The following is a 24,567-nucleotide window of genomic DNA, read 5'->3' as shown; positions in this document are numbered from 1 at the left end:
TGAAGCGACATGGAGAAACCTGCTCTCCTGGTAAATGGAAAGGGCAGAGCGCTACTCATGTGTGGAAAGGGCTGATCCAGTGGGCTACAGGGCTTTAAGATGAGGCTTAGGTCAGAATCATGGAAATCCATTGTTTCAAAGCGTGTTATGAGCAGACGCCGCCCTCTGTGTTCCCTTTGTTAAGAGGACCCACTTTTTTAAAAATTTTTTTTATTTTTTAAAAATTTTTTTATTATGTTATGTTAATCACCATACATTACATCATTAGTTTTTGATGTAGTGTTCCATGATTCATTGTTTGTGTATAACACCCAATGCTCCATGCAGTATGTGCCCTCCCCAATACCCACCACCAGGCTAACCCATCCCCCTTCCCCCTCCCCTCTAATTACTATTAGAAGTGGGAAGAGGACCCACTTCTAATAGTAATTCTGGTTTAACACCTTTGTTTTTGGTTTGGCAGAAAATTTCACACAGTTGAGTAGTCAGTATAACTTGTTAGTTCTTAAAAGAGCGACTTAATTCTCATTATCTCTGTATTCCAGTGTATGTCCAGTAAAGATTATTTCAAGAGCATGTAAAGTAAAACTCATGTTTTTATTACTTCTTATGTATTTCAGGGACAGACGTTTGCTTCAGCCTGCTCAGGTGTGTGACATTCTGAAGGGTGTCATTTTGGTAATCTGCTATTTTATGATGCACTATGTTGACTACTCCATGATGTATCACCTGATAAGAGGGCAGTCAGTCATCAAGCTCTACATCATCTACAATATGCTTGAGGTGAGTGAAGGCCCTCCTGTACCTGCACGGTTAGCCTAGCCCCCTGACCTGCACAGGCTTGATCGAGGCGCAGACTTGGAGCCCAATGATACAGAACACTCATCTGACAACTCTAGTATTGGGACTGCTGGCCTTGGTTCATACAGTCACTTGGAGACCTTGTTAAAATGCAGATTCTGATTAAGTAGTTCTGGGCTGAGACTGGAGACTCTCGTCCTCATGATATGGTGCCTGCTCCTGGTCCTGGGTCCCCAGGGCATGACACGTCCTCAAGTAGGAGAGAAGAGTACCTGCTGTCCAGAGACTTTTTAGTCAGTACCCCCTTGAGAATGTAAATTGTCAGATGGTAGGGGAATTTGTTTGCAAATTCGTTGGAAACCCATGTATACTTCTTACTAAAACTTGGAAAATTATGAAAAAATGTTAGGATCTTATATATATTTGCTATAATAGATTTACTTTTAAAGTGCTTTGGAATTTTTACATAGAGCAAGTAAACATAACTTTCCCCATTTCTCCAAGTACTTAATATTTTCTAAAAAAGATTTTATTTATTTATTAGAGAGAGAGAGACAGAGATAGCAAGAGAGAGCACAAGCAGGGAGAAGAAGAGAAGCGGACTCCTCGCTGAGCAGGGAGCCCGACGCAGCACTCGATCCGAGGACCCTGGGATCATGACCTGAACCGAAGGCAGACGCTTAACCAATTGAGCCACCCAGGCGCCCCAATATTTTTAATGCAATATATTTCACTTTAAAGCAGTCAATATGTGAGACTCTGCTTTCATACAAAAAATAAAGGAAGCAGCTACACAAAGCAAAAAAAACATGCTTTGCTCTATAGGCAGAATTTTAATCAGTTCTTAAAATAGCAAGTTACTCTAGGTTATATGAGAAAACTTTTGAGATTCAAATGCAGTTTCCTATATTTTTAGGGACACAAATAAGGTCTACTTATCTTTTAACTTGGCTGGGAAAGGATTTTTCCTCGTGAGTGGGCAGATGGAGGGGTGTAGGGGCTGCTGGCCTTTCCGCTCTGAGGCTGCATTGCTGTGGTGGATGAGAGCTTTCCATCTCTTCCCAGAAGCCACGGAACTCTGACCGTCCTGGTTCCTCCTAAATTCGTTGACCAATAGGATTTAAAACCACACCCCAGCTTCCTGATTCTAGGCTCGTTGCCCGTGCTCCTGCTCTGCCCCACCAAGTAGGATGCAGACAGCGTGGGTGAAGTTTGCGGGGCAGAGTAGCCATTCTTTCACAGAGAGAAAAGCCTGGGCTCCTCTCGTTCCTTCTGTGGCCTATCAGGCTCCTTCATTGCCTTCCCTCTTAGGGGACTGCAGGTGACGCGGGCTTCTCCCTACCCCCACGCTTAGTGCGTGTGCCCCCTAGTTTACAAAGCCCCCTGTAGGGTGGCCTCAACACTGTTATTAGAGAATAGGCCTCAAGGGAAAGGGTCCATGAATTGCTGATCAAATGGCTGAAATGCGTATTCGCTTTGCAGACTATACTTGTTGAAGTGGTTTCAGCATAGTGGACAAGAGTCCTGGCTCTGTTCTAGAGATAAGCCATCTCTGACCGAACCTCACTTCTTCCAGTCACTGCCTCGCTGCCCTGGACATGGCTGCTAGTTGCTGAGTGGGTCTAACTCTTACTGTCTCATCTGTGAATGCAGGTGCTAGGGGAATCACGAGCGTGCAGGGAAGCAGCGTAGAGACAGGGCTTAGCGCGGTGCCAGACGTGTGTTGAGTGCTCCCTAAACAGTGGGTCGCTGTTATGCCTGCGTTCGGCAAATATTTAATCGACAGTTACTTCATGCCAAGCATTGCCTTAAATCCTGAAGATCCAGAAGTGAGCAAAGCCTGTTCTTAAGGAGCTTATGTTCTGCAGGTGGAAAAGAGACTGTAGACCGGGAGGTATTTGGAAGTGATAAATACCGTGATGAAAAAGAACAGGGTGATGGATTAGAGACTATGGGAGCCAGAGATTGACAGTCTGGGTGTGGATGTAACATTCAGCCAAAGCCTGAATAATATATGCCCTCCTTTCTTTTTTGTCTGCTGCTTTTTATTCATCATACTCTGTTCATGGAGATCGATACCTCACAGTGTCTTTAGGAAGTAAATCTGCGTATTACATACTCTGTTGTTAATCCAAAACAAATTACAGCTACTGTTGTCTGTAAATATTAGGTGCAAATACAGTGGGTCAAATGATATATTTATCCTAAAGGACTTAAGTTCAAATCCTGAATCTGAATTTAAAGAATTAAAATCAGACTGTGATTGTGATGTGCCTCTCCCTTTTATTTTTGCCACTATGTAAGACTCTCCTTGTTATAAATATATAGCTAATTAGACAAAGTCTAATTCAAATAATACAAGATTTTGAGCACTCACTGTGTGTCAGAGAATAAAGAGATCCCTGCTCTTCTGTGGCTTGCCTTCTAGTGGGATTTAAAGTCAGAGCTCCAGTATTTTTGAGTTGCATCTGAGTTTTAGTAACATATTTAGGTGGAATATTAAGAAACACTTTTCAGAAAAAAAAAAAAAGGAAAGAAACATTTTTCCAATGATTTTTCTCCTTAGGTAGCAGATCGTCTGTTTTCATCATTTGGACAAGACATATTAGATGCTCTCTATTGGACAGCAACAGAACCTAAAGAAAGAAAAAGAGCCCATATCGGAGTGATCCCTCACTTTTTCATGGCTGTTCTCTATGTCTGTATCCTTTAGAATTACTGGAAATTTCAAGTCAGTGCGTATTCTATGTTATTTTATTTGGTTAGCTATTTCTCAGATTTAAAGGTGTATGTGTATGTGTGTCCTGAAGATTAACGTGAAATGTCTGCTTTCTTTTAATGAATTGGTTATAGTAGTAATTGTAAATTAAAGAGCCTCATGTATGTTTGCTCCCTTTAACTGGTAAAAAGCAGTTCTAGTCCCAGTGTGACTGATTAGATGGAAGAACTTGAGAATGCAAGGTTCGTATTTATACATACTTTATAGAGCCCAACATAACTTTCATACCTATACTGGAATTATTTGGAAGTTATCTTTAAGCCTATGAATTTTTTGTTAAAGCCTAGGGCTTAAAATATATATGGTTCATCTAGAGGTAAAATATGAAATTGATTGGGGAAGAATTTTGGAAGTTTTATCTCCTCTGCCCCCCACACCCCTTCTTAAAGCTTATCTTTTGAAGAGTTAAAGGCTTCACTATATAAACTGTGTGTGTGTGTGTATGTACCCATCTGTTTATTTGTACACACACATGCATAGCTACACTGAAGTTCCATATGGGGTCCAGACTCATTCACAGGAATGTGTACGGACTCTGAAAGTGTTGTACTTGAAAACGTTGGATTAATACTTGGAAAGATAAGATATCTATAAGTGTAATAGTTTGTTCCAAGAATGTGGAGTAAAACAGTTATTCTCATTTAAATAAACTATTCCATGTGTAATATGAATATAATTCTGCAACTTGTGAATATCTTCAAAAATGACGTGTAAAGAAGAATCTCAATTATCAGACATTTCTTATCATCTGACATCCCCACTCCCCCACCCCCTGCAGAACTATAGAAGCCAGTTGCTTCCAGACTAACTTTTACTTTGTGTTCTTTTCTATTTTAGAATGCAAATTAGCTAAGTCTCTTTTTTCAGTATTTACCATAGTTTATTCCACTTACTAGAAACTTTTTTGAGGGCTTGTTTCCCAGATCTTGTGCCAAATGCCAGAAGTCCAGAAAGAACAAGGTAACCATCTTCCCGGACTCACAGTCTAAGTGCATAGATGCCCAGAGGCTCATTTCTGCTTTTGTTTCGTATGGGTCCCGTACATATTACCTGTCAAATTTGTATCAACTATAGCTAATAAGATAATAAAACACTAACACAAGACTGGATTTAGAAAGCATGATCATCCCCCCCATTATTCACTTTCTAAATTACATAGTTTTATCTACTAATATGAAAACAGACAAGCTTTTTCCTTGACATCACTCACTGCTAGTTTTGCATGCAATTCTCATCATGGTTCAAGCAACAACTCTCAACGTGGCTTTTAACTCCCACAACAAGTCACTGCTTACTATCATGATGTCTAATAATGTAAGTATGAGATTTTATTTTGTATTTTTGAGGTTATATGGGCACTTTAATGGCAGTATTCTGGATGGAATAAAATTTTTTTTTTTAAGTGTTATTTACTGTCCAGGAAGTTTTATATATAGCTTTGTCCATTTTTAAACTGTTATAATGATAAAGGTGATATTTTTGTTTACTATTTCAGTTTGTTGAAATTAAAGGAAGTGTTTTCAAGAAGTTTGAAAAGAACAATCTTTTTCAAATGTCAAATAGCGGTAAGTACACTTAGCTTCTACATGCAGCTTTAGGCAGTATGATTTTGCAATTCATTCTGAAACTCTGTGTCACATTTCCTCCGGGCTACTGCTTCTTTGACTTAGCTGTGCTTTCTCTAACTCCCTCAACATCTTTACTGGGTTTTCTTATTATCGTGGTTATCGTAATCTCAAGATATTTAAAAAGATAATAAAATATGACAAACATTTGTATAGCACCATACCATACTTTCAGAGCTTCTTTTTAATCCAGAAATTTCTTTGTAGCAGATGATATTCCATTTTATAGATGTGGAAACTAATGCACAGAGAGAGTAATTTGACTTCCCCAAGGTCACCTGCGCAGATGTCAAGAGCAGAGTTATGACTCTAAACCTCAGGTTGTCTCTCTGTGCTCAGCTTTTTCAGTTATGCCTTACTGGCTCCTTACTAACCCTAAGAAGAATGAAAGCACAACATCTATCCCTGGAAACATTATCTTTCATAGTTACAAAATCAAAGCAGCATAGTGTCTTGGTTCTCAAAGTATAACCCATGGAACCCTGGAGGGGCATCCCTGAGACCCTGGAGTGAAGTTCACAAAGTCAAGACTGTTTCATGAGAATATGAAGACATAATTTATCTCTCACCGTGTTGACATTTGTACTGTGGTGGAAAATGGGGGTGGAAGAGCCCACCCCCAGAATGGCTGTTCCCGTAGTCTGCCGCTGGTGAACGCTAGCAGGAGTACCGAGTGACTGGCCTTCTCGTGCTTTGACGGTGTGAGTGGGAAATGCTACATTTGCCCTGGAAAACCTTCTGGTAGTTTCTTATACAGTTAAAGGTTTGCTTGTCCTATAACGTAGCAGCGAGAACACATTTTCACAAAAGACTTGTATAAGAAATATGGCAGCTTTATTCATAGCAGCCAAAAACTGGAAACAACCCAATGTCTGTCAGTAAGAAAGCAGATAAACAAATGGTGGTATGGTCATGCTGTGGAACACTACTCAGCTATTAAAACAGAAAAAAACCACTGATACGTTCAACCATGTACAAAACTGGAATTTCCATACCTGAATTAGGTCAGTGAAAGACATAAATGCCTTACCAATGTGACACCATCTTATATATAAAATAGTATATTGGGGCGCCTGGGTGGCTCAGTCGTTAAGCGTCTGCCTTCGGCTCAGGTCATGATCCCAGGGTCCTGGGATCGAGCCCCGCGTCGGGCTCCCTGCTCAGCGGGAAGCCTTCTTCTCCCTCTCCCACTCCCCCTGCTTGTGTTCCCTCTCTCGCTGTGTCTCTCTCTGTCAAATAAATAAATAAAATCTTTAAAAAAAATAAAAATAAAAATAAATAAAATAAAATAAAATAAAATAGTATATTTATTTTGCAGACATTTATATGTAATTGTACTTTCATAATCTTCTGACTAAAAGAAAGTTATACATGAACTATATTATTATTTATATACAGTAAAGAATATGTTAATTTTTTTTCAGATATTAAGGAACGATTCACGAATTATGTGCTTTTGCTAATAGTGTGTCTAAGAAACATGGAGCAGTTTTCTTGGAATCCAGGTACGTAACTCTTAACAGATACAGTGCCTTCTAATTTTACTCTTGAACCAAAAACCATTCTTTTACATGGAATAAAGTGAATATTGCAGAGAACTTCAAAAACTTTAGCTGCTCCGCGTCTTGGGTGTTGGAAATACCTGTTTGGGTAGAAGGGACTGATCATGTTCCCCGTAATGTGGCGGGTGGTAGGATGCCACACCGCATGAAGTAGTCTTTGGCCCGTCATTTCCTGTCAACCTCACAGTGTCTCTAGAGCTGGGTTGAGTGGACACTGCTCAGCACTGCAGCCTCTTTGTTTTCTTAACTGTAGTGTACTGGGGTTATCTAAATGCAGTCGGCTCTTTTTCATTTTCACGGTTCGCCAAAAGAACTTTTGTTCTTTCTTAACATTTGTTTTTTACTCATTCACTGTCTCTTAATTAGCATTTTGAATAAGGATAAATTGAAAAAAATATCATGTAAGGAAGTACATTTGGTTACTTATACATCTTTAAATCAAGGCTGACAGGAAGTTGTTGAGATTCTATGAATTTTCATTATCCATTCACTTAGCAGGCATTTCCATACAGCCAGGCACTGTAGCACACGTAGAGAGTCCTAAGATAGATGTAGGACTCCCAGGCTCATAGTAGAAATTGACAGGTGATTATAACACAGTCTGGTAATGCTGAGTGAGGTTGGTGGGAAATGGTCAAGTGCTCAGGTATCTCAAGTAATTGAGTTTTTTTATGTCTTGACATTTTTATGCAACCTCGTTCTTTAGGACCGAGATTATACTTTGCATTTTATTTATTGCCCTCAATGCCATGCACATTCCAGGCTTTTAATAACTTCTTGTTCATTTATTTTGGTTTGTTGCTAGTTTTCAGATACCTGTGAAAAACCAGAAATAGGTGTTAAATGAGATATATGATCTTGGAAATACATTTCCAGAAGTTATTTGCTTACAGAAGGCATAAGATCAAATGATCTATTTTCCAGTGGCTTGAGTTCCTGTCTGAATAGACCCAAAGTCTGCCTGACTTGGCAGCAAAGCTCTCCTCCACACACACTGGATTCTCCGTTTATAACCAAGGCAGCTAACATGGTATCTACGAGAGGCAGGGGAGTGGGCATGTGCGGCTGGTCCCGGCAGAACTCACATGGGATCAGCAGTCCTGGAGCAGGGCTGTTGTGCCCAAGGACAGTAATCCTGAGCCTGCTGACCACTGGGTGTTTGAAATCCTCTTCTCATTTGTATTGTGACTTTCAGCTAGTTACCTTAGGTCTTGTTTATTACTGCTATGGCAGAGAGTGTGATAAAAGGAACACTTAATATTAATCTTTTACTCTTTGATTTCTTTAATTTCTTTTCTTAAAAACCAAAATACCATTTATGGAAGCTTCCTGTAAGTTTCCAAGATCATGAATAACATAAAAATAATACTAGCTATTTTGTGTGCCAGGCACATTATTCTGCACTTTATCTCCTTATTTAATTCTCATAATGGCCAAGTATAGAGACTTTTTATTTTGTAGATGAGGAAACTGGAGCTTAGGTCATTAAGAAACTTGCCCGAGGTCATGGAGCCAGTTAGTGGCAGAGTTCAATGTTGAAAGAAGTTTCCTGATTCCCAAAACCCCAACACGATGCCAGGCCCACTGAAACTGCCAGCACAGAGGGTCAGAGCTACAGTCTCTCCACCCCGCCCTCCAGGGCCCAGATCCCAAATTGCCTAGGTCCTTGTCAACGGTTCTAACCTTTTCTTGCTCAGTCCCGCCCTTATATCCTTCTTCAGGGTCTCAGGAGGTTATTTGTTTGCATTTTTTATCAGGTACTTGATACCAAATTGACATTTTAATAAATATGATAAAGATGAGCAAATGTGACAGATTGCATCAGTGTGACAGTGAAATAAATGATCAGTATCTTTAAGTCATAGTAATAAAGAGGGGAAGAGATTGTTCAGTTGACTTCAGCACCTGTCCCTACTAGCTATTTACTGTCACATTAGGCAGCTATAGAATTAAAGGATGTTATGACAAGCTTGCTTAATTAGCCATTCTACCAGTGTATTGGCTCCATGAAGAAAGTTGGGGGCTCTGTTCACCTCTGTGTCCTGCCCCTCAAGGGTTTAGCACAGAGAAAATACAGAATAAATAGCTATTGAGTGAGTTATCCTTTAACTTGATAAAATATAGCTCTTCTGATAATTAACTGAATGCTAGTTGTGTCTCTGTTATCATTTATTGACAACATTGTAGGTTAGCCCTGTGGAGATTTCAGATTTCTATGGCAGTCTGTGGTATTATGGTATATGATGTTCTATTCATATTAAGAGATTTAATTGTCTCTTTTCCCCTGTCCTTTCTAGATCACCTCTGGGTGTTGTTTCCAGATGTCTGTATGGTGATTGCATCAGAAACTGCTGTGGATATTGTAAAACATGCCTTTATCACCAAGTTCAATGACATTACTGCAGATGTATGTATTTTAATAAGCAATTCAGTGTTTAATGTTGATTTCTGTGCAAACTGGTGCAGCCACTCTGGAAAACAGTATGGAGGTTCCTCAGAAAGTTAAAAACAGAACTACCCTATGACCCAGCAATTGCACTACTAGGTATTTATCCAAAGGATACAAAAATACTGATTTGAAGGGGCACATGCACCCCAATGTTTATAGCAGCTTTATCAATAATAGCCAAATTATGGAAAGAACCACAAATGTCCATTGACTGATAAATGGATAAAGAAGATGTGTGTATGTATGTACACACACACACACACACATCAAAAAGAAATCTTGTAATGACGTGGATGGAACTAGAGTGTGTTATGCTAAGCAAGATAAGTCAGAGAAAGACAAATACCATATGCTTTCACTCATGTGGAATTTAAGAAAGCAGATGAACATAGGGGAAGGGAAGGAAAAATAAGATAGAAACCTAGAGGGAGGTAAACTGAGGGTTGCTGAAGGGGAGGTGGGCGGGGAATGGGATAAAGGAGTGATGGGTATTAAAGAGGGCACTTGTTGGGATGAGCAGTGGGTGTTATATGTAAGTGATGAATCACTAAATTCTACTCCTGAAATCAGTACTACAGTATGTGTTAACTAACTTGAATTTAGATTTAAAAAATAAAAAAATAATAATTATGAAAAGTAATATTTTCTAAAGCAAAAAAATAATGTTGACTTCTGCTTAATATTATAAAGATGTAAAATAAGGCTAGGTTTACTCCATTTATTAAGATAAGAGTACTACTTTGAAGTTAGAATTATAATTTTAAATTTTTAAAAAGTATTATACTACAGAAAGTATGTTATTTCAGTATTGAACAAACCTGGTTCCATACTTTTGGGTGGAAGTGTAGTTTGGCCAATAGTTCAGGTCGGAGTAGAGTGTCGCTAACTCAATCATTATAAATTGTTAATACTATCATCTGTGTACTTAAACTTTTAAAAATCACATTGTTTTTATTTAAGCATAGACTATCAAACCTTTTCTCTCTGGCTAGATTTTTTTAAGTATTTTGTATTTAAAAACTGATTATTTTTCTGTGACTGTAGATTTCTGAAAAGTTGTAGAAGACAGCTTTTTTTGGTGAAAGCACTCAGGAGATTTGCTTTATGTTTCATCCAGCTGTTCTGTGGACTTGCCACAAATAGATGTGTGCTGTAGGCCCATCATACACAAAGCCTGGGAGTTCCGGCGCCCTCCCCATTCCTACCTCAGCCCCTAAATGAATATTCACTTGGACAGTTTCCTAGATGTTATTTGGGTTGTACTTTGTCTTACCGTGGTACTATTTCAAAAGGCAGAGATTTGAAATCTAACGTGGTTGCAACTGCTACAATGTGATGATTTGATTAAGAGCTTCTGAATGCTTTAATAAACTTAAATAAGATTTTGCACTCTTTTATAAAGCACTGATCAAGTAATTTCACTGTTTACTCTCTTGGTTTCCTCAGTGCAAAATGGTCCCCTTTTCATGGGATCATTTTCTGAGCATCTGAAGTCAAAATTAATAAACTTGATTCAAGTACTTAGTGCAGTTTTTAGTGAAATGACAGTTTCCAGTGCTTTCGTAAATGTTACATTCTCAAACTCAGTTTTACATCTTGCTTAGCACCCATTGTTTGAATTGAGGTATCATTATTGTTATATAGACAGTAATAATTTTTAAACTAGGCATTTAAAATTTCAAAATTATTTTATATTTATTATGCTACTTAAAATAGCCACTCTCCCCCAAATTCTAAACTCTCAGGATCATAATCATTGACTATTTATCCCTCTTTGAAGAAAAATCTTTAAAAAGCTTGTGAACATAACAGTTGGGGCTGAGGCTTTTTTACCTTTACTGTAGGAAAACAGAGAAGCACTACCCAGGTGTCTCCTTGGCTATCAGCACCTTTTTCCTGGTTAATTATTAAACGTTTTCATCTACAAAGTCAATTAAATCTTTGCATATTGTATATTTGTACTATATCACTTAATATTTCACTCTTATTTGTCTTTAGGTCTACAGTGAATATAGAGCCAGCCTTGCTTTTGACCTTGTTAGCAGTCGACAGAAAAATGTGAGCATTATATCGAAGACGTAGTAGTCTGAAATTACCTGAACAATGGTTTAACTTAGTGTGGAATATTGGTTAAGGGAAAGTTGCGTAAACTTCAACTTCCTACTTATCTCTGTTCTCAACACTATGTTTGTAATTTAGTAAAATAATCATAGTACTTAGTATTAAATAAGGTATGATTTCTGTAGCCTACTAGCAGTTATACAGCTTCGGATTTAAAACTTCTTATGAACATTTAGATTTCCACATTTTACTCAATTACATAATAGTTGCCGGGTTTTCTTTTTGTGCATAGCTTCCCCCGTTGAGAACGTTTGCTGGTGGTAAGTGGAAGTGAACTTTTTCAGTTCCAGAAATCCTTCTCTCCTTTCTCTGTGCAGGCATATACTGATTACAGTGACTCCGTGGCACGGAGGATGGGGTTCATCCCTCTCCCACTAGCTGTTCTAGTAAGTTCGTACTTTTTTCCCTTTTCTACAATGAGATAGCTATTATGATAAAGTATTAATAAATGAATTATCAAGAAGTTTGTTTCAGAAGGACCTGATATAAAAATTTACTAAAGGGTAAATGATCTGGAAGGAAATTTTAAGTTACAGTATTATTCTTTTGGATTTTGAGCTGTCCAACAGATAAGTAATTTTAACAAATATTTTATCTAATGGCTTTCCTGGTAATGAGAGTACTCATTTTTGCTTATTCATTTGGCAAAGATTTTTCTTTTTGAGTGGAAATGCCTAGTGGTAGGCATGTGCAACCACTGTAGCGTGTATTAACGGAAGTCTGAGAAGTCGATCCAGCATTTCTAAAAGGCAGTTGGACTGCTTTGATGCAGTAATTGGAGTTCTAGGAATTTATCCTAAGAAAATAGTTATAAAAGGCACATGATCATTTATAGGCAAGATTATGCATTGCAATGGCATTTACAATAGTAAAAGTTTGGAAAGAAATAAAATAGGTTAAATAAATTTTGTTATGCTCAAGTGAAGACATAGTCCCTGTCCATTATAGTCATTATTTTTTACAATTGTTCCAGAGTTTTTACAATGAAAATTTTTACTGTTATACTTAGAAAAAATATATATATATATATTTTTTAAATATTAGCACTGAAATGTATTAAATCAATCCAAAAAATAGTCACCAACTTTGAATATTTTAATGAATTGCTCAGAACAGTCTTGCAAGAAGTTACTAGCCACATCAGGCTATAATAATGTTAATTAAGGTTTGCTGGCTGTACCTGTATTTGATTATGTTCCTCGTTGGCTACCTACTCTCACATCAAAACAAATGCAACCGTCTTTTTGCCAAAGGACATCTAGAGTTCTCCCCCTAGATGCAAAGTGTCATGGAAGTCAACTAAGATGTATAAAGAAATTGTAAGTGATACCAGCTGTATTTGAGACCAGCTTGCCTGACCTTTTTTAAAGGCTGGAAGATTAATAGATTTAATGTTATGTAAATTTCATTGTGACTTTCCAGACAACCGCATCCTCAATGTTTTCAGTTCTATTAGTAACTTGTTTGTTACATAATAACATAGCTTTCTTTTGTTTGGGAAAAGGAACTCCTAGACCTGTGGAAAAACAAGAGTATTTTAAGGAGTAAAATTGTTTAAGAGATTGATAGAATGTTAAAATTTTTCTGCATTTGTTTCCTAGAACTGGAAACATGATAGATATAGTGTAATAAGGATAAACCTAGGTTGCCTGACTTCTTTTATTTTTAAAGGATTGGTTAAATGATTGGATTTAAATGTGGCTCTGCTTTGCCAAATAATAACTAACTAGTAGCAATTTATTTGCCAGAAAACTCTATTCATAATTAGTATGGATTTTTTAATTTAGTATTTTTAAATTTTTCTCTGGCCTTTGTTTTATTCCTTAAATGAGTTTTTATGGTTGTTGTACCAAAAGATTTAAGTTTAGCTAATAATTGATTAATGAAGTGCTTCTGGAGAACCTCCTGCATTTTCAGAGGGGATAATGCAGTTAGGCAGTGATCCAGCGGGTTTTCTCCTGTAGCACTTTTCTCGCAGAGCTCCAAAGTGACCCCATAGCTTTGGCAGCCATCTAGGAGCCTTGAGGAATATTCTGAGGCCTCTTTAAGGCTCACGAGTGGCAATGTTTCTCTCTAAATGTTACCTTACGTCCTAAAATGAAATCATATCCAGGCAAAGTAAAAGAAATGATATATTAAGGTCTCATGGAAATTAAGCTTTAGATATACATACCCTAAAATTACCTAATAATATGTTAGATAAAAATGAAATCACTTAAGCCTTGAATGCAGCAATTGGCTTGCCTTTCATATTAATCAGTAAAATCCTAGAGCCACGTTAACGTCCACCACGAATACTTGTACAGCAGGTCATCTCCCCAGTAGAGCCTGTGACAGACAAGGACTTCCATATAGGTCTAATCGTAGTGAACCTTCAGGGAACACGTGACAGTTCCCTCGATCTCTACCCAGTTGTTCTTTTACTAAAAGCATTTGTAAAATATGGTTTAAAATATATCTTACGGTATTTATTTAAGACACTCTAATAGAGTTCCACTTGATGATAACCTAACATTGCTGGATAAGGTCTGTTATTTTCCCAGACTTTCCATTTACATGTAGCAGTCCCCCTAGACCTTAAGATGTAGACACATTATTAAGCTGAACCTGTAACGTATAAATATTTTCCAGTGACAGACCCACCAGATTAATTCAGCACACTTCCAAGGACAGTGCTGTGATAACTCCGTTTTTTCAAGCAGTACACAGCTCCTAAGGCTCCCTTTTCCCTCTCTTCCCCGGAAGTCACTGTGGGTTCCTAAAAAGACTCTCAAGGAAAGACAAAGAAAGCAAGAACAAGGGAAGGGTGCGCTACATGGTTCTAGCTCTGGTGGGCACACATGCAGCAAGATGAATTTATTTGTATTTTCCAGAGTGATTTTTCATTTTAAAAAATCAGCTGATTTGCATCTCGGGGGGGTACAACTAAATGGGTCATTCACGAACCTAGATACAGTGCCCGACTTCAGAGAGTCAGCAACAGCTGAACATGACATTAGCCACAGGCATCCTAAATTTGCCTGAACAAATCCAAATCGACCACAGAAGTTTTCACAAGCAGCCAGATGTTCATGCAAATTGAAAAATCTAGAACTGCTTACTTGGATTTAGACAAAGCCTGCAGGAGTGTATCTAAAATGTTGAAATCAGCATGGAGAAGTCTTTATTTAAATATTAACTAATAACTCTGTGGTTGTATGTTTTGTTTGTGTGTTTTTGTTGGTTTGTTTCTGGCTAGCTCATCAGAGTTGTAACAAGCTCAATTAAAGTGCAAGGAATCCTGTCTTATGCCTGTGTCATACTCTTCTATTTTGGGTAAGATTAACTGTTCTTGAATATGTTTTTTGATTGTACAGTAAAGTATGTATGCAAGATATAATGGAAGTTACTTGCAACCAAAGCACCCTACATCCATTCTCACTGGCCTGGGGCTCCCTTAACAGCACATACCTCCAGTTGTGTTCGTGACTTGGTGACGTTCAGTGAAATATGCTGCTGTTTGGTACTAGTATTAATAGCACTGTCGATTTTATTTTAATCTTTAGCGGAATCAGTTAAAGCTCTTTCTGCTTAGGGTTTCAGTTGCATTCCTATTTCCTCTCACGATAAAATCTGCCATTACAATCAGACATTTTCCTGTGTTTAAAAACATCTTTAACTCAGTGAATCCATGGGTCTCTCCCCACTGAGGTTCTGCTCAGGTTCTAGGAGTCAGGATGCCCCCCTGGCCATCAAGCCTCTGTCCCTGCAGTGTCCCAAGCCATGTCATCAGTACCTTGATTGGTGGCTTTGGTTTGACACTGGGCACATAGGAAATTGTGTTGAGGCAGGGAGCCTGGGGCCTTGATTTCTCCTAGAGCCTGCCCCTTTTTCATACTACAGGAACTGACTTACAGCTTCTAAAGGTCAAGGAACCATACACATCTCTCAGTTTTTTGACATTAAAAACCATGAGATCCTACATCTCTGGTGCAAATGCTCACATAGCACTCCAAAGTTCTTGGCATTGTGCCTTGTTCATCAAGGGCTGTTGCTATAATTGCTTCCATCTTTGTTTAACAAAATATTCTTTTGTTTTTCTTTTGACCTAAACTGGGAAGTGAAGCATGTGTATGCAACATTGAAAAACCTTTGTTTAGTTACAGTTGTGTGTGTGTAAATCACCAAAGTGGACGTGCCTTAAGCTGAATGACTGAAAATTCACGACGCCCCCATCACTGTTCCCCTCGATAGTCCACAGAGGCCCAGCTTCTCACTGACCTTTCCACTCCACTCATTTCTCCTTATTACCTTATATCAGGGTAGTGCCCAAATTATCCTCTCCTCCTTCAAAATCTTTCCCAAACCACCTTGTCCCTGAAGCTTTCTTTATTCTGTGACCTCACCAAGCCCAGGACTCTCCCTTGAGTGTGGACAAGTCAGAATTCAGTTGGGCCTCCTGGCACACAGTGCTGGGCTTTCTCCCCACTGCCTCAGGTTCTGCCTCTTTCCCCCCAGACTTGCCATGGCCTGAGCTGCAGGTGGAAGGCCTCTGCCCTCCTCCTGCAATCGGCACTCCTCAGTGAGCACCCGCTAGGCGCCAGGTACTGGGCCTGGGGCAAGACTAGGGCCCTGCCTTTGCAGCACTGAAATTCTAGTGGAAAAACAGACAACCAGAAAAGCAAATCTCTGTAAAGTGAGAGTTTATAGTAATCGTCAGGAAGAAAAATAGGGCAGTGTAAGGAGATGGAGAACAGCGGAGGTGCCTGCCTTCCAGCCTCTCTGGTGAGCTTCAGTGGAGACCAGCTGGAGCGAGGGAGAGAGCCATGCGGATGCCTGGGAGGATAGCAGACTCAGCAGAGGCGACACAGGACAGGCCCGACAGGAACAGCAGCGGGGAGCCCGGGCGCCAGGAGCACAGCGGTCGAGACGGAGCATCGCAGAGGACACCCAGCAGCCCCGGGAAGGGCTCGGGTTCCGGCTGAGGGAAGGAGGAACCCCTGGAGGCTTCAGAGCAGAAGAGGGCTAGATCCAGCTGGCTTCTGGCCAGGACCACTCTGGCGGCTGTGTGGAGAACGGCCTGGAGTGTGGCAAGAGGAGAAGCAGACCTCGGGCCAAGTCAGGAAGCGGTTACGGGCCTCCCAGGGACCGGGAACTGTGGCTGCCACGCCAGTGGTAGCAGTTGGAGTGCTAACAATTTGTCAGCTGGTGGCTTTGTTGAAAGTGGAGCCAGACAGGACTTGCCGGTGAATGATTGGATGTGAGGTGTAAGGGAACCTAAGGAATCAAGTGTGATTGCAGGGTTTGGGGCCCAAGCAAGGAGGGTAGTGGAATCGCCATACTGCAGTGGGGAAGCCTGTGAGAAATACATGCGGGTGTGATTTTGTGTTGTTTTCTTTTGTGTTTTGGAAGGCTTGGCTGTAGTAAGTTTGAAATCCTGTTAGATATCCCCAAGGCAGGGTCAGGGAAGCAAGGGAAGGTACGAGTAAGGAGTTCCAAGCACAGTCGGGTCTGGGGATAAATTGGGGAGTGTTTTGCCGTGAAGATCCTGGGGGCCATGGATCTAATGTGAGGTCCTCCTTGGATGTTTGCATTCTTAGCTCCTGGAGGGGAGAGTCTAGGGTCAGTGAAGGAAACCTGTTTGCTTCTTTCTTTGACCTCCCTGCCAGGCCCCTCCTTAGCCTCGCCCCCACTGACTCGCAGTTTCCTGTGATTGTCAGGATCTCACCTCAGCCATAGAGATAGCAGCCGCCTCTTCACTCATGTGATGCTGGAGTGGGGTCCGTGGTTGTCATTTAAGGTCCCCATACATGAGAAGATACCAACATGAAAAGTAGTTTTTCAGAATTTTTTTTGCCAGATTTGTATCAGATACCTTAAAATGTCGTATACATTTTGGTCCCAGAAATTCCACTTCGATAATTATAGCTATCTATGCATTTATCTTAAGGAGATACAGATTTAACCTAAGTTTTCCTAATTAGAAACTTTTAAATAGAAACAAAATATTGGAAATAACCTAAATATCCAGAAATTAAGGGCTTTAGAGGGTAAGGGCTTCCGGCGGCTTTGTTATATGGTAACTCAAACAGTGAAATATTATAAGACATTAAAATAATGTCCCTGAGGAATATTAACTGGTAGGGAAAATATTCATAATAATATATATGTAAAACAAAAATAGCATTTAGCAAAATTGGTGGACATTGCTGTGTGCCAAGCACTGTTCTGAGCACTGACTGGAATCACCACTGGATTCATGGCTAAGAAATGCACTCAGGTCCACACAGGTTCTAAGCAGTGAGTCAGGATTTGAACTCAAACACTTGGCACCCAGAATCTGCCCTGGCCCCGAACTCCAGCCCCTACTGCTTTGTAATATAGACTCTGTTTCTAAACAGTGGAAAAGTACGGATTGGTATAAATTCATAAAAGTGACTGAAACATAGCATACCAAATATCACAGTGAGTAGTGCTGGACTCTGGAATTAGAAGTTATTTTTTGTTCATCTACATTTACTAAATACATTTGTTTTGCAGTGAAAGAATAAATGTTAAATATTTGTACCAGGTAAAACTTCAAAGTGGTATAATTTCTTGTTGTAATGAGAACTAAGGAATCGATCAGGCATTTTCCCTTGTGGTAAAGAAGCCTCATGGGAAACTCGCCCATCCCAGACTCGGGCCTCCGGCTCCCAGGCCCACGCTCCTCACCTGGCCCTGTGCCTTCTCGTTAGCAGTGGTAGAAGATGACGTTCGCTGTGACTGAGATGAATTCCAACCATGGGTGTTTGTTTCCTTCTGGTTTTAGGTTGATATCCCTGAAAGTACTTAATAGCATTGTGCTGTTGGGGAAATCATGCCAGTATGTGAAGGAGGCCAAGATGGAAGACAAGTTGTTTAATCCCCCTCCAGCCAGTGCACCAGGCAAACCACCTAATAAATCACAGAACAAATGTAAACCCTCTCAAGGTACGTTTGGTTCCTTCCATCCCTTGTGTGAATCATTTTCCAAAGAGTTAATTATCTGAATTTTCCCTAGTAAATCACTGTTTGGTCAGTGTTTCGCAGTGCTTTCAAGATTTGATTTCACTTTGCTGAGTTGTCTTTAATATTTGTATTTTAGATCTCATCGCAGATACACCTAACACAGTGCTCTGAGTTTTTACATTTATTCCTTATCCAGGAGATGATCGTTGAGCACCTGTTACAGGACAGGCCTGGGGATACGGCAGTAGGGAGGAAGGACAGCGCCGATTCTGACTTGCTGGGGAGACGGGGAGAAAGCAAGGGGGCAGTCGTGCTGTAGAGAAAACAACAGCCGGGTCAGAAAAGGGAAGTGTGACTGGGAATCCAAAACTCCGCCAGCCAAGGAAGCGGCACCTTCCTGGGAGGAGGAGCACCAGCAGCATGTGCCAAGGCCCAGGGTGGGAACCTGCTGGGCGTGTGGAGGGACCCCAACGGTCGGGTGGCTGGAGTGGACCCATCCCACGGGAGAGGAACTAGAGAAGGAGTCAGAGAGGCCACCCTGCTGTCTGCCATGCATCTCTTGCTGTGTGGGAAGCCTCTGTTTCAGGAATGGGAAGTGCATTTCAGACAAATGTCTCAGTGCCCCTACTGGGTGTTTTGGAGATCAGGAGACCGCAGGCCAGACACCATGAAGGAAGGTGGTGCAAAAGGAGTGACGTGATCTAGCTGGATCACTCTCCAGCTTTGTGGGAAGGAGACTCAAGGAGAGCGAGCCAGAGGCAGAGGCCAGCGGGGAGGCCGCCTGGGTTAGAACAGGGGCTAGTGGAAACTGTGGAAAGAGCCAAGATGTCCATCGACAGACGAATGGATAAGGAAGATGTGGTATATATATATATACAATGGAATATTATGCAGCCATCAAAAGGAATGAGATCTTGCCATTTGCAACGACGTGGATGGAACTGGAGGGTATTATGCTGAGCGAAATAAGTCAAACAGAGAAAGACATGTATCATATGACCTCACTGATATGAGGAATTCTTAATCTCAGGAAACAAACTGAGGGTTGCTGGAGTGGTGGGGCGTGGGAGGGATGGGCTGGTTTGGTGATAGACATTGGGGAGGGTATGTGCTATGGTGAGCGCTGTGAATTGTGCAAGACTGTTGAATCTCAGATCTGTACCTCTGAAACAAATAATGTAATATATGTTAAAAAAAAAAAAAAAGATAGGGGAAGAATGAAGGGGGGAATCGGAGGGGGAGACGAACCATGAGAGACGATGGACTCTGAAAAACAAACTGAGGGTTCTAGAGGGGAGGGGGGTGGGAGGATGGGTTGGCCTGGTGGTGGGTATTGAGGAGGGCACGTTCTGCATGGAGCACTGGGTGTTATGCACAAACAATGAATCATGGAACACTTCATCTAAAACTAATGATGTAATGTATGGTGATTAACAGAACAATAAAAAATTAAAAAAAAAAAAAGAACTGGGGCTAGTGGTGTGAGCCAGGAGCACTGGCCAAATTCCAGATCGGTCTGGAAGAGCACAGGATTTGCTGATGAGGTTTCACAGTGTGAGAGAGAGAGGAAGGATGATTCCAGGGCTGCTGGCCTGGAAGATTTGGAGGCAGAAGTGGGACACTGATATCGTGTTTGTCATTAGATGGCAGTCCCGTCTGTTCCATATCCGTTCATAGGACTTGTTGTTTAAATGGCTTAATTTTAAATACGCGGAGCTGCTGTGTGCTAGGTAATATCCGGGACGCTGGAGATACAGAGATAGTGAATCGTGCCTGCAGGACCTCCCAGACTGACAGGGGAGATGGCAGAAGCGGGTAATCCAGAAAGGGGAGCTGGTTGTCGGCAGGCATGGGGGGGTAGAGGGGACAGGAGAGGCTCCCATCCTGGAGGTGGTGATGCCTGAACTAAATTTCAAAGGGTAGACGAAGTGAGCATAGGGGAAGGGGTCTCCGTTTGGACTTCCCATGGGTCGAATGCTCAGGGCTGCTAAAGTGATTACACGAAGAGGGTGGATGTCCTCGAGTCCGCTTGCCCCTGACGTCCTGAGTGTGGGAGCCAATGCTAACTTTTCAGGCAACAATCATTAGGACTTGGTCATGTAGGAGGGAGTTTGTTATACGGGAGTTCTGATCTTCCCAAAATCAGGGAGTGGTGTTATTTGTGAGATACTATCCACATAATAGCCCTTCTATAAAATTTTAATTGAGCAAACAAATGGCGTAGCCCCTGAGTTTCATTATAAACCATGGCCGCTTATATGCCCCAGGCTACTTGGTGTTGACTTGCTTTACCTTAAAATATGGGTGATGGACACTTCCTTCCATTACCACTCTCTTGGTAAGCTTGTATATATTATAAGTTGGAGGGAAATCCTTTTCTAATTAGCTGGATCTGTTTTTCCACAGAAGAAAACCTGTCCGCTTCGGTCACCAGCCAGCCTGTTCATCCAAAGGAAAATGTCATCCCATTACTTGTGGCAAGCAGTTCTGATCAGTTTCTCACAACTCCAGATGGCGATGAGAAGGACATAACACAGGAAAGCTCTGAATTAAAGCACAGATCCTCAAAGAAAGATTTGTTAGAGGTAGACAGGTTCACAATCTGTGGAAACCGAATCGACTGAACTCTGTGGCCTCTCGTGCCCAGCGGAGTCCCGGGGTGGGAGATGCTCTGCTCCCGGGACGGACAGATGCGAAAAATGGCACTTAAATATTTATTTAAAAACTTAAATTATTAATGGAAAGCGAATCTTAATATCTTTCTTCCAGTAATGGGGTCTGGCTGCAGGTCAGGTCGCAGAAGAGCAGCGACCTCCAGCCTGGACTCTGGAAACCTGACGGGTTGGAGGACCCCCACCTGCTCGGTAGAGAGCAGTCACCCCCGGGCCTCATGGGCAAAATGCCAGAATCACTCTGCTTCATCAGTCCGCGCTTCCAGAACATCAAATTGCCTTGAGGCCTCTTCAGTACAAGGATATACCTGGAAAACTGTGAAGCTTTTCCCATGACATTACCTTTCCAGTCCCATACTATTTTCACAAACAGTTTTCAAACTGTCCTTCATCTGCCAAAGCATTAAAAAAAAATAATAATTAAACTTAAGTCAAGATAAATGTTCTTACCACCAGAATAATCCTTGAAGAAGATGTATCTGAATTAATCAGAATAAAAGGCTACCTAAAATAATTCATGATGAATAGTAGCATTTTATAGGAAAAAACCCTAACCCGGTTTGTTTATTTAAAAATATTCATTAATGAAGGTTGCATCACGGACAAAAACATTTCATAATTTTTCAGTTTACTCTTTAAAGCAAAATGTGAGCTGTGTATTGTTCCATTGCAATGGATAAAATAGAAATACCCTTACAAAAAGGCACTCTTTTATACTGAAAAAGCAGAGCAGTGTTAACTTTAATGTATGGTTAACTGGTTTCGCTTTAAAACGAATTGCTTCATAAATTGTTACAGTTAAAAGGATTTGGTGTTGAATGGGCTAAAGAATTGTCAGTGTACAAAATTCAAAGGTGTCAACTTTAACAGTTTTTTAAAGTGGCAGCTTTAAAGCAAATATTCTAAATGGTTTGGGTAACGTCTTGCTTGGGCTTACAAATGCGGGAGTCCTGCTGATTGGACCGTCCGTGGGGGTGTCTGTGCTGGGGGCCGGCAGCCATGTGTTTGGGCCGCGAGCGTGGCTGTCGGGGGCAGGGAGGTGTGTGTGTATGGATGCTGGGAACAGCAACCAAAAGGTGCTTTTGGTTTTGTTTGAGATCAAGATTCCATTTCTGCTAATTACTAGCTTGTGGCCCACATCATAAGAGAAGTCATTTCCCACCACAGTTTTATCTTGAGAAACCTTTCTGCATTTTTATAAAAATTCTACAGCGTCTCATTTCAAAATGTGCAGATGTAACTGTTAACTGTCATTTCCTTTCATGTTTTCATGTTGAAGTTCAGCTCTTGTGCTGACCCTTTGGGCATATGATATGCAGAAGATAAATTTTAGGGGATCCAACTCTTTCCTGGGTGAAATACAAAGCATGCTTTAATGTTTTGGCTTCTTTGGCTTCTGTAGAAATATGGAACTGAATCTTAATGTTTTGCATTAACTAAAGAAATATGAAGATTAATGTTCACGTAGGGTAAAAGAGGATATCTTACTGAAATGCTTTTGTGAAACCAGGAAGTATTTTAAGTTAAAAATGAAAAGACTCGTATTTTGTGTATGTTTCAACGAAGCCCTATTTTAGAATTCTTCTTATATCCATCTCTTCACCACCAAAAGGAACAGTGTCCACGTGAATGGAATAGTTTGGGGGAAACTGCCAAACGTAGCCCTGATCAGAGCAAGAATATGATTTGGGTATATCTTTCAATTCGGCTTGAATTATCCTGTTATTATTGTGCTGTCATTTTCGGAAGATTTCATTTCCTTTGCAGAATCTATTGGGAGTTCGGAATGATGTTCATTTCCTCTGTTAAAATGGCATTCAGTACTAATTTTATAAGTGCATCTTGTGTGAAACTCAATAAATTCAATTTTGTAATCTTTTTTAAAAAGGTCACTGAACTTATTTTAATAACGTTTACTGTTATATTCGCTGGAGTAAATTTCCCACTCTGTAATAAGAATTTACTTCTAATTTACAAGTGACAAGACTGTCTAATTTGAATTCTTCTCTTGGTCTTAATGGTGGCAAAATGTTGGATTTTTGTTCTGGGGGGTAAAAAAAAAAGGCCAGTACTTGATCACAGACCATTTCCTATCTCTCAGCCGATGGAGGCGCTTGCATTTGACAGGTGTTTTGAATGTCACACAATGTGTTTTTCACATCTGAGAGTCAAGTTCAAGACAGTACTTTGCTTTTTAAAAAAAATTTAAGGCACAACATAGGTCAGACTCTAATTAGCTTTTCCTTTGGAACAGAAGCATAAGCATCAAGGGTCATTCAGGAGCTTGTCCAAATTTTCTTTGTACTTTGTACTTGTGTACTTTGGCCAGTATTTAAACTGTACACTCATATGTATACATGGAAGAAGCGTGTTGTAATTAGATCCCCAAAACATTTCTGCCACTGCTGCTAATTCAGCAGCGGAGAATATAAGTTCACAAAATCATTTAAAATCACTACATTTTGATATGTTTCAGGTTCATTTATTCTTCCAACAGGGATTTACGAATCACCTTATATGCCAGGAGGCTTTGCTAAGATGCTGGGATCAGCAGTGAGCCCAACTCCAGCTCTTCTGGGGAAGACCAGTAGTAAACAAGTCAGTAAGATAGCATCTCTTGGAGACACGTTGCCTAATGACCAGAAGACCTTCCAGGTTTGTTTCAGATCTAAAATAAATATGGTCCTTTAACATTTTATAGAAGTCTGATTTTTTCCCTATTGTATTTTCGTAAAATAAAATAATTATGTAGCAGTTTCACAATACTTCTATAAAATAGAAACAGGGAAATAATTTTTTTTTTTTTTTTTAAACTGAAGACTGCCAGTTGTCCACCAGAATCTGTTCTGTTCCATGAACAGAGTTGCAACTGAGCACGTAGCTGCCTTGACAGTCGGGGACTACATCCCTGAGTCCTTGCTGTTGCTTGTGGCCTCATGACATTCCCACCAAAGGATGAAGTCAAAGGGATATATGCCAATATGGACCCCCTTACACCTTCTCTTCCCTTCCCACCAACTGTAACCCAGAGAAGGTGTGACTTTGCCCCAACCATGCAGATAAATGCCGCGTCCATGGGATGGCAGGGGGACAGATCCTGGTCCCTGAAGCCTCTGTGGAGCAGAGTCGCCTGTCCACTAGGAACACTCAGACGACACATGAGAGAGGAATAAATGCCTTTGTTTCTAAGCTACTGAATCCAGAGGGTCTATATCAGCCCAAATTAATACACTAAGAAATCTGGAAGGGTCTATTTAGACATCTTCACATAAATGTGAGGTGTTCGATCTCTAAAACACGTACTTCTGAAAACAGTCTGGATTCTCATTCGTACTCTTTGTAGGGAAAAGCTAAAGATGACTGTGTCCCACTCATTCAGAAGTCAGACTCCAGCACTCTTGGTCATCTTGAACGGAACCTTAAAATTTGCACATAAACAGCAAAGTCCTATTTGTTCATATACTCTACTGACGAGATAGGCCTTGCTCCTAATCGCTCAGGAAATTGTGTACAGGAAGAGTGAATGATAGATCTAGTCTAACAGCACAGAGAAGTGGAAATAAAGGAGTTAATACATCAAAAGAGCAGC

At 40.5% G+C, this 24,567-nt stretch overlaps 1 protein-coding gene across 2 annotated transcripts in view; it reads left to right on the top strand.

Annotated features, from left to right (window-relative positions):
• TAPT1 (transmembrane anterior posterior transformation 1) overlaps positions 1-22,865 on the top strand; it is a 60,843-nt gene extending 37,978 nt beyond the window's left edge. The window contains exons 4-14 of one of the 2 annotated variants that reach the window (XM_045881438.3): positions 621-783; positions 3,368-3,503; positions 4,797-4,894; positions 5,076-5,145; positions 6,630-6,710; positions 9,065-9,174; positions 11,215-11,274; positions 11,655-11,723; positions 14,576-14,652; positions 18,128-18,288; positions 20,713-22,865. In XM_045881438.3, coding sequence (XP_045737394.2) covers positions 621-783; positions 3,368-3,503; positions 4,797-4,894; positions 5,076-5,145; positions 6,630-6,710; positions 9,065-9,174; positions 11,215-11,274; positions 11,655-11,723; positions 14,576-14,652; positions 18,128-18,288; positions 20,713-20,930 — 1,243 coding nt within the window. In that variant the 3' untranslated portion in view covers positions 20,931-22,865. Of the gene's footprint in view, positions 1-620; positions 784-3,367; positions 3,504-4,796; positions 4,895-5,075; positions 5,146-6,629; positions 6,711-9,064; positions 9,175-11,214; positions 11,275-11,654; positions 11,724-14,575; positions 14,653-18,127; positions 18,289-18,502; positions 19,350-20,712 lie in introns of those variants that run through there. The other variant, XM_064584313.1, reaches the window with a different exon arrangement.
• The last annotated feature ends 1,702 nt before the right edge of the window (positions 22,866-24,567 follow it).

This window comes from Mirounga angustirostris, unplaced genomic scaffold, assembly GCF_029215605.1.
Source record: "Mirounga angustirostris isolate CCGP_5_RB_7025 unplaced genomic scaffold, mMirAng1.0.hap1 SCAF_2, whole genome shotgun sequence".
Classification (NCBI taxonomy): domain Eukaryota; kingdom Metazoa; phylum Chordata; class Mammalia; order Carnivora; family Phocidae; genus Mirounga; species Mirounga angustirostris.
The sequence above is the reverse complement of the archived record's forward strand: the minus strand, read 5'-3'. Positions and strand labels throughout refer to the sequence as shown.